The 10,009-nt window shown below is 40.3% G+C and overlaps 1 protein-coding gene across 1 annotated transcript; it reads right to left on the bottom strand.

Annotated features, from left to right (window-relative positions):
• Positions 1–1,715: 1,715 nt before the first annotated feature.
• On the bottom strand, positions 1,716–9,599 carry zpd (zona pellucida glycoprotein d). The gene is made up of 10 exons (XM_072385117.1): positions 9,579–9,599; positions 9,449–9,494; positions 9,263–9,370; positions 6,190–6,398; positions 5,960–6,117; positions 5,737–5,851; positions 4,134–4,261; positions 2,161–2,344; positions 1,945–2,050; positions 1,716–1,837 (listed from the first exon to the last, which is right to left on the bottom strand). Exons 1-10 carry the CDS (start codon positions 9,597–9,599, stop codon positions 1,716–1,718), a joined length of 1,197 nt encoding a protein of 398 aa, XP_072241218.1.
• Positions 9,600–10,009: the final 410 nt, after the last annotated feature.

The following is a 10,009-nucleotide window of genomic DNA, read 5'->3' as shown; positions in this document are numbered from 1 at the left end:
TATTTGATAAAACTCTAAGGTTTCCTCTTAATAAAAACTGAAAACATGATTCTTTTAAGGGCCTCTTTGTTCCTTTTCTGACTTTCATAGATTAATAGACTTCCTGCTTTTCATCATGTCTTATGAAACAAAATGCCTCAGAGTTGGGATCTGAGTATTACTCATCATGTACAATTTAGTTTTCCCTGCTTCAATGCAGCTGAATCAGATCAATGCATCATTAGCAGGCTGCTGCAGAACTTAATCTTTCAAAAGGATCAATTTCATCTGAATCAGCTGCTTTGAAGCAGGGAAACATCTAAAACCTGCAGGAAAACGTCTAAAACCTGCAGGGAAACGTCTAAAACCTGCAGGGAAACGTCTAAAACCTGCAGGGAAACGTCTAAAACCTGCAGGGAAACGTCTAAAACCTGCAGGGAAACGTCTAAAACCTGCAGGGAAACGTCTAAAACCTGCAGGGAAACGTCTAAAACCTGCAGGGAAACATCTAAAACCTGCAGGGAAACATCTAAAACCTGCAGGGAAACATCTAAAACCTGCAGGGAAACATCTAAAACCTGCAGGGAAACATCTAAAACCTGCAGGGAAACATCTAAAACCTGCAGGGAAACATCTAAAACCTGCAGGGAAACATCTAAAACCTGCAGGGAAACATCTAAAACCTGCAGGGAAACATCTAAAACCTGCAGGGAAACATCTAAAACCTGCAGGGAAACATCTAAAACCTGCAGGGAAACATCTAAAACCTGCAGGGAAACATCTAAAACCTGCAGGGAAACATCTAAAACCTGCAGGGAAACATCTAAAACCTGCAGGGAAACATCTAAAACCTGCAGGGAAACATCTAAAACCTGCAGGGAAACATCTAAAACCTGCAGGGAAACATCTAAAACCTGCAGGGAAACATCTAAAACCTGCAGGGAAACATCTAAAACCTGCAGGGAAACATCTAAAACCTGCAGGGAAACATCTAAAACCTGCAGGGAAACATCTAAAACCTGCAGGGAAACATCTAAAACCTGCAGGGAAACATCTAAAACCTGCAGGGAAACATCTAAAACCTGCAGGGAAACATCTAAAACCTGCAGGGAAACATCTAAAACCTGCAGGGAAACATCTAAAACCTGCAGGGAAACATCTAAAACCTGCAGGGAAACATCTAAAACCTGCAGGGAAACATCTAAAACCTGCAGGAAAACATCTAAAACCTGCAGAGAAACATCTAAAACCTGCAGGGAAACATCTAAAACCTGCAGGAAAACATCTAAAACCTGCAGGGAAACATCTAAAACCTGCAGGAGTTTGACATCCCTGCTATAAGATAAATAAGACGTTCAAAATCTGTAATCTTAAGGTTCTCACATTAGGATTTGTAGAAAAAAAACTGGTGCAATTTGACTTTTTCCTGGATTTTCAGAATAAAACGTTTGCAACTCGAGTAAAAAATAAACAAAAATAACTTTTTGCCTGCTGTACGACTGAATATCTTCTTTAAAATGTGTAAAAACAGTCAACATGAAACTGAGCTGGATTAAAATAAAACTCCATTATTTAAAAAGGAGAACTTATGTTTTAGTAAAAGTCTCCTAACTTTGCCCACTTTAGAGTCTACAAACCAAGTCTATTTGAGGAAACTCCATCCAGGGTGAGAAACACAGAGGGGAGTTTTCATTGATTAAAGGTTTATTAACGCTGCCAATAGCAGCTTCCTGGGGTCAGTGCTCCTCCATCTTTACGGTCCTCCTGCTGCCTGCCTTGGCCACAGCGATGAGGACGGTGAGGAAGAAGCCCACAGTGCAGACTCCGGCTATCGGCAGCACCACTGCCGTCAGTATGCCTGAAACAAAGGTTCAAAGACGATGTAGTGGCAGCTGGAAAGCCTGAAACAACATCTGTGGTCATATCAGGGCAGGAAGAGAAAGAAAAGCATGGAGCAGGCCTCACTGGACTGGGGTCTGGGAGGCATTTCGATCCTGATGGGCCCATAAGACAGGAGGCCCTGGCTGGGACCTGCCCTCACTGCCTCCCTCTTACTGATCGAGTTGCAGTTCTGGGAAGAAATGTACAAAAATCCATGTTGGAATACTTCAAAAAGCAAATATAAAAAAGGTCTTAATAGTTATTAGTCAAGACTTGACCAACAGGGAGTGTAAAGCTCACAGGAACGCAGGACTGCTGGTCCTCTGGCTCACACAGCTGCACAGTGCAGTGCAGATAAAGCTCGTGAGGGTCGGTGGTGAAGCGAAACATGTCGAAGGTGTAGCGAACGGTGGAGCTCTGGCCGTTATATTTGGACTTCCCCTGATCCACGCCGAGGAAGGAAACGGTGTGGTCGTCCACACACCTGGGAGTTTAGAGGTGGAGGGACAGGTGTGAGTGGAGAGCAGAGTACAGACTGATTTAAGGGTAAAAAACACAGTTCAGACCGATTTAAGGGTAAAAAAAAACACAGTTCAGACTGATTTAAGGGTAAAAAGAGCAGAGTTCAGACTGATTTAAGGGTAAAAAGAGCAGAGTTCAGACCCATTTAAGGGTAAAAAGAGCAGAGTTCAGACATATTTAAGGGTAAAAAGAGCAGAGTTCAGACATATTTAAGGGTAAAAAGCACAGTTCAGACGGATTTAAGGGTAAAAAGAGCAGAGTTCAGACCCATTTAAGGGTAAAAAACACAGTTCAGACCGATTTAAGGGTAAAAAACACAGTTCAGACTGATTTAAGGGTAAAAAGAGCAGAGTTCAGACATATTTAAGGGTAAAAAGAGCAGAGTTCAGACATATTTAAGGGTAAAAAGCACAGTTCAGACGGATTTAAGGGTAAAAAGAGCAGAGTTCAGACCCATTTAAGGGTAAAAAACACAGTTCAGACCGATTTAAGGGTAAAAAACACAGTTCAGACTGATTTAAGGGTAAAAAGAGCAGAGTTCAGACCCATTTAAGGGTAAAAAGAGCAGAGTTCAGAGCGATTTAAGGGTAAAAAGCACACAGTTCAGACTGATTTAAGGGTAAAAAGAGCAGAGTTCAGAGCGATTTAAGGGTAAAAAGAGCAGAGTTCAGACCGATTTAAGGGTAAAAAGAGCAGAGTTCAGACCGATTTAAGGGTAAAAAACACAGTTCAGAGCGATTTAAGGGTAAAAAGAGCAGAGTTCAGACTGATTTAAGGGTAAAAAGAGCAGAGTTCAGACCGATTTAAGGGTAAAAAGAGCAAAGTTCAGACCGATTTAAGGGTAAAAAGAGCAGAGTTCAGAGCGATTTAAGGGTAAAAAACACAGTTCAGAGCGATTTAAGGGTAAAAAGAGCACAGTTCAGATCGATTTAAGGGTAAAAAGAGCAGAGTTCAGAGCGATTTAAGGGTAAAAAGAGCACAGTTCAGACCCAATTAAGGGTAAAAAACATGGTTCAGACCGATTTAAGGGTAAAAAACACAGTTCAGACCGATTTAAGGGTAAAAAACACAGTTCAGACCGATTTAAGGGTAAAAAACAGTTCAGACCGATTTAAGGGTAAAAAACACAGTTCAGACCGATTTAAGGGTAAAAAACACAGTTCAGACCGATTTAAGGGTAAAAAACACAGTTCAGACCGATTTAAGGGTAAAAAACACAGTTCAGACTGATTTAAGGGTAAAAAACACAGTTCAGACTGATTTAAGGGTAAAAAACACAGTTCAGACTGATTTAAGGGTAAAAAACAAAGTTCAGACCCATTTAAGTGTAAAAAGCAAAGTTCAGACCCATTTAAGTGTAAAAAGCAAAGTTCAGACCCATTTAAGTGTAAAAAGCAAAGTTCAGACCCATTTAAGTGTAAAAAGCAAAGTTCAGACTGATTTAAGGGTAAAAAACACAGTTCAGACTGATTTAAGGGTAAAAAGCACAGTTCAGACCAATTTAAGGGTAAAAAGTGCACAGTTCAGACCGATTTAAGGGTAAAAAGCGCACAGTTCAGACCAATTTAAGGGTAAAAAGCACACAGTTCAGACCAATTTAAGGGTAAAAAGCACACAGTTCAGACCAATTTAAGGGTAAAAAGCACACAGTTCAGACCAATTTAAGGGTAAAAAGCACACAGTTCAGACCAATTTAAGGGTAAAAAGCGTACATTTCAGACGGATTTAAGGGTAAAAAGAGATGTTCTCACCCATTATGAATCAGAGTGTGGACTAATCCCTCTGTAGAGTTGGGCTGAGGAGTCTGTGTGGCCCAACACTCATTAACCCGAAGCAGGAAGTAATCCTCCGGCTCGGTCACAGTCAGCTCCACGTGAACCTACAGAAAAACTGGTTCAGGTCCTTCAGGCCGACATGGAGTCATGACACCAAGTTACAACTCATTCATCTACTTAGATCCTTACAAAAGGCAGAAAACAGACCTGAGTGAAGTCATTTCTAAACAGCACAACAAGGCGCTTTACATCTTAAACAAGGGAAAGAAGATGAAATATTACATCACTGAGTTTGTTTCATTCAGCATAAAGAGGGTAGAAAACGGTGAGATTTTACAGGCTTTCTGCAGATTCAGTTTCTTCTTTCTGCAGCTGGTTGTCTTCTCATTCCAGCCATACCTTCAGGATGTGTGCTTCCTGTTATTTTACACTTTTTAAGATGATATCTGCACATATCATTTGAGTATTTCAGGTCTTAGCATTTCCTTATTGACGTATTGTTTTCTCAGCTGTGGAGTTCAGGTCCAATACTAATCAAATGCTTCTATTGACATTTCTTTATATATCAGTGATGTTTGGGGCATTTGAGAAGAGAAAATCAGAGGGTGTTACATCTTTATAGCTCCCCTGTTTGATTCTATGACTGTTGAAAGTAGATTTCTTTAGAAATGCCTTGTATATTTGCAGAAAACCTGATTAAATTAGAGCAAAAACAAAAATTAGAGCTTAAAAGCTGAAGAATACAGTCAGGAAATTGTTGTGTTTTACATGTAATCCGTTTTAGTTTAACTATATAGAATCTCAACACAAATGTTCAGCGAATAGACAATCAGTGTAAAGTCGATAAATTGATGTTTTATTAGTATATTCGATCATTTTTCATGTGAAAATGACATTTTCTGCTCAAGCTTCTCAAATGTGAGGATTTACAACTGTTCACTGTCATGATATAAGTTGTATATAACGGAGGTGGAGCCGATTTCTTTGGAAATGGCTTGTATATTTGCAGAAAACCTGATTAAATTAGAGCAAAAACATCTAACTGATGATGACCTTGAGGATGTGTGCTTCCTGTTATAGTTTGTTTTTTATATATATATATATATATATATATATATATATATACTGTTTTATCATGATTTTTAAGTTGCTTTGGGTAAAATCGTCTGATAAATACATAAAAACCAAACTGAAACAATGCAACTTTTCAGATTAAAATACATAACACTTTTTTTTCTTCCAATAGATAAAAACAGCTGACCACATATTTTAGTTTCAGTCTTTTTGGTCTTGGTTCACTAACATTTTGCATCTTATTTTGTCCCATTTTATCTCTTTTTTTAGGTTGTTTTGTGCCCATTTGCACATATTTGTCCCATGTTTTTAATTCCTTGCTCATTATCTCATTTGTTTCATTTTATCTCCTTTTTTTTAATCTCCATTTCATATTATCCAATTTGTTTGTGCTGACTGTTTTGACCCGTTTCATCTCAGCCGACCACACATTTAGAAACAACCAAAAGGTGCAGATTTAATTGAAAAATGTCTCATTTGGACCAGTCAGCGGGCCCTGGCCTACCTTGTCTCTGAGCTCTATGGTCGGAGCGCTGGTGAAGGGCTTTGAATATGTGAGGTCTGAGTACAGCATCATCTGCACGGTGGCATCCATTTCATCTGCATGCATCACCATCTCACTGTCCGCACACAGCAGAGAACACTGCTTTAAAAGGTTTTCACCCACATATCAGAGAGTAAAGGACGCAATAACAAGCTATTTATCATTTTAATTCATATTTTCCTACCTGGAAATGGGGAGAACTGGAAAAGGCAAACTGACCGTCCTGACGTAAGGATAAATGCAGGTGAAGTCCATCTTAATGGCTGAATTTCTGATGATGTTTCCCGTTCCCTGAGGGTCTGATTTCACACTCAGGGAATATGCAAAGTGAGTGGAATTCTTCTGGAAGGGGAGAACAGAGAGATTTGAAAGCTTTGCAGAGTTTTAGACCAACCTGGAGACACTGAGCTGTACCTTGAGCGGTTTCCCTCCACACATCAGATACTTCTCTTTGGAGATCCTGAACATGTAGTAGGGCACGCCGTCGATGATCTCCCTCTCAGCTCGACACTGTTTGTTGGGCAAATGCAGGGACTCCAGCGGCACTTTATGATACTTGAAAAAATCTTCCGAGGCTCTGATGGCGATGTAGTCACTGCCACACATGACTCTGACCTGTGCACCTGCAGGAAAAGAGAAGAGAGGTTCCCTTTTATCATTTCTGACTGTTACGGCCTCAAAAAATACAAATATTACAACATATTAGGGCGCCACACAATGTTTGCAAAAAAATTTATTAAGGGGAAAGAAAAGTTAATGGTTAACCCATGAAGTTATGAACCAAAACGAGATGGAGACCAGGGCCGTGGCACCCTGCGTTTTCCCCACTTACTGAAGAAAAAACCCAAATATAACCTGAAAAACAGGTCAAAACAGGACGACCGGCAGTCTCCAACTGTCTCAAACTCACATAAAAACATAAAAACAAACTGTCATCTAAGACAGAAGAATAATAAGAAGAAAGAAAACAAGGGTTAACTATTAAATCAGAAGAAAGAAAACCATCAGTGTAGCTGCTGCCCCCAGAGTGAGACCCCAGCCTTCCTCTTTATCCTCCACCTGATTACCGATTGGCTATTAGCCTGTGGGGGAAGGAGAGGGGGGGGAGACACTCCAGGTGTGCCATTACCTGGCCACACATGACTCTGACCTGTGCACCTGCAGGAAAAAGAAAAGGAATGTTCCCTTTTATCATTTCTGACTGTTACGGCAAAATAGAAATAATTCATAGGCTCAATGAGACCATAAGATATGAGGGCGCCACACAATGTTTGCAAAAAAAGGAACAATATTTATAATTTATTAAGGGGAAAGAAAAGTTAATGGTTAACCCATGAAGTTATGAACCAAAACGAGATGGAGACAAAAGGGGGAAACAGGGCCGTGGCACCCTGCGTTTTCCCCACTTACTGAAGAAAAAACCCAAATATAACCTGAAAAACAGGTCAAAACAGGACGACCGGCAGTCTCCAACTGTCTCAAACTCACATAAAAACATAAAAACAAACTGTCATCTAAGACAGAAGAATAATAAGAAGAAAGAAAACAAGGGTTAACTATTAAATCAGAAGAAAGAAAACCATCAGTGTAGCTGCTGCCCCCAGAGTGAGACCCCAGCCTTCCTCTTTATCCTCCACCTGATTACCGATTGGCTATTAGCCTGTGGGGGAAGGAGAGGGGGGGGAGACACTCCAGGTGTGCCATTACCTGGCCACACATGACTCTGACCTGTGCACCTGCAGGAAAAAGAAAAGGAATGTTCCCTTTTATCATTTCTGACTGTTACGGCAAAATAGAAATAATTCATAGGCTCAATGAGACCATAAGATATGAGGGCGCCACACAATGTTTGCAAAAAAAGGAACAATATTTATAATTTATTAAGGGGAAAGAAAAGTTAATGGTTAACCCATGAAGTTATGAACCAAAACGAGATGGAGACAAAAGGGGGAAACAGGGCCGTGGCACCCTGCGTTTTCCCCACTTACTGAAGAAAAAACCCAAATATAACCTGAAAAACAGGTCAAAACAGGACGACCGGCAGTCTCAAACTGTCTCAAACTCACATAAAAACAAACTGTCATCTAAGACAGAAGAATAATAAGAAGAAAGAACACAAGGGTTAACTATTAAATCAGAAGAAAGAAAACCATCAGTGTAGCTGCTGCCCCCAGAGTGAGACCCCGGCCTTCCTCTTTATCCCTCTTTATCCTCCACCTGATTACCGATTGGCTACTGGCCTGTGGGGGAAGGAGAGGGGGGGGGGGGGCACTCCAGGTGTGCCAGTACCTGGCCACACATAACAGTAACAACAACAGACTAAATAACAGATAAATCAGCTTCTTCCTCTCTAATAATCTCACTCATGAGCAGCATTCCTCTCTTCCTTCTCCACCTGATTTCAGAGGAAGACGACATCAATATCAGCTGCAGACTTTAGATTAATGAGACTCACAATCTGAAGAATAAAGCCACAGTAAACTGTTGCTAGTTTCAAAGATTTGCTTTTTTTCCTTCTTCCTTCTTATTAAAAGCTCCAAATATGCTAATTTTCCAGTTGTGGTCCCATTTAAAACAAAAGCATGATGAAGCAGGGTCTGAATAAGCACAGTTTCTTTGCTCAAATGACACAAATCACAACATAAATGATCAAAAGAGCAAGACGGCGACTTTCAGAATTCAAAACTGTAAACAGTCCATCTTATTTATGGTCTAAAAATGAGGCACTGCTTTGAAAATCTACCTGTCGGCTGCAAACAAAGGCCTCTGCTCAGCTTCTGCATGATCCCACCAGCTTATGTGCAGCTGGAGGTCATAAAAGAAGGTTTTCCTTGAGTTTTGTCCCTTTGTTTGACAAAGCTTGCCCTGTTGAAGTGACTTGCAGCTATTTTTAATCGTTAGAAATAGAAATATACACCGAGTTTGCATGAGAAAAGCATTGATTTTACTGCCCTTCACAAAATGAGGCTGTTTCAGCATCACATCCAAGCTCCGTTCACAGAGAAGAATCAGAAATATGAGATCATGGTTCAATATCTGCAGCAGCTACAGAGAAGCTTGCATGGACATCAGCCAGAAAGACCCTTCCACTGACATGTGGTCAAACCTGTGGCTGTTTGGCTCCGAATCAACTCCATGCAGATGGAAAACTCTAGTTTGCATTTTTATGAAGGCACACAGCAGCAGGAAAAGTCCAAAACCAGCTCAAAATGTCACAGGAATCATTTTAAAACCAAACAGTCTGTCATAGACTTTTTAAATGGAGCACTTTTAGATAAAGGAGGAGTCCCCACATGTTAAATAAAGTTAATTAAATTAAACACAATCAGTTTCACTCAAGCTACTAAACCAAAGCTAACAAAGACCTTTAATAAAAAGGTGAAACTTTACAGATTATACATCTTTTTGATCTTAAAGTCCAGAAACAGGGATATTTATTTGGTCTTTCAGCCAGAATCAAACGGTAAAATCATTCTTAAAGACCTACTTTTGTCACACTGGGGGGAATAAAACCCGGCGGCACACTTGCAGCTTTTCTGGTCTTCAGACAGGACGCATCTCATGGGGTCAGAACAATGCTCCACACTGCAGGTTCCTACGAATAAACCACAGAGAAGAACTAAATCACGGCCCAAACGACCACAAACACAACATTTAATCGCTCTCTTCTTACCTTCTACGCTGCGGCACGTGACACCGAAGAAAAGCACGAGGACCAGCTGATTTGAGGAATGAATGTTTCTATTTAAGCTTTTTTTAGGCTAATGACACAGAAAAAGAACCTCTACAACAACTACACCCACCTTCAAGTCGATTAGGCTCATTTCCGTAAAATATAAATTCATATATCTGGACTTTAAATGTAATTTATTTAAAAGTCAAACGGGACTCTGGCCTCCGTCCTCGTCTTTTTCAACACCTGCAGCTTTCCAATCAGTAACACCTGTGGTGGTTTTTCAAGGCCACGAGGAGCTTCTCATATACAGATTCTGATTGGCTGGATAAAAAGGAACATTTCACTGTTTTTATGGAAGGTAAACCGCCTTAAACCAGGTCCAGGTGAAAAACCACAATACTTAGGCTGCTCTAATCTGACCCAGTTTATCATATCTTTACTAAATACCTTTTTAATGGCTTTTTAATGGCACATCTAGCACATTTTACTCCATATTCTGATCAAAAACCAGTGTTAGACGGGTCAGTCAGGACTATCCCACAGAATAAACTCATAAAA

This window comes from Leuresthes tenuis, unplaced genomic scaffold (assembly GCF_036924035.1).
Source record: "Leuresthes tenuis unplaced genomic scaffold, fLeuTen1.0.hap1 SCAF_5, whole genome shotgun sequence".
Taxonomy (NCBI): domain Eukaryota; kingdom Metazoa; phylum Chordata; class Actinopteri; order Atheriniformes; family Atherinopsidae; genus Leuresthes; species Leuresthes tenuis.
This window is presented reverse-complemented; position numbering and strand designations above follow the sequence as displayed.

Bases quoted from the DNA above. Each gene is read 5' to 3' on its own strand.
- zpd (XM_072385117.1), bottom strand. From the start codon at position 9,599: ATGAGCCTAATCGACTTGAAG. The intron at 9,371-9,448 runs GTAAGAAGAGAG...GTTTATTCGTAG, and splicing joins CACGTGCCGCAGCGTAGAAG to GAACCTGCAGTGTGGAGCAT. The intron at 6,399-9,262 runs GTAGGTCTTTAA...CTTTTCCTGCAG, and splicing joins TTCCCCCCAGTGTGACAAAA to GTGCACAGGTCAGAGTCATG.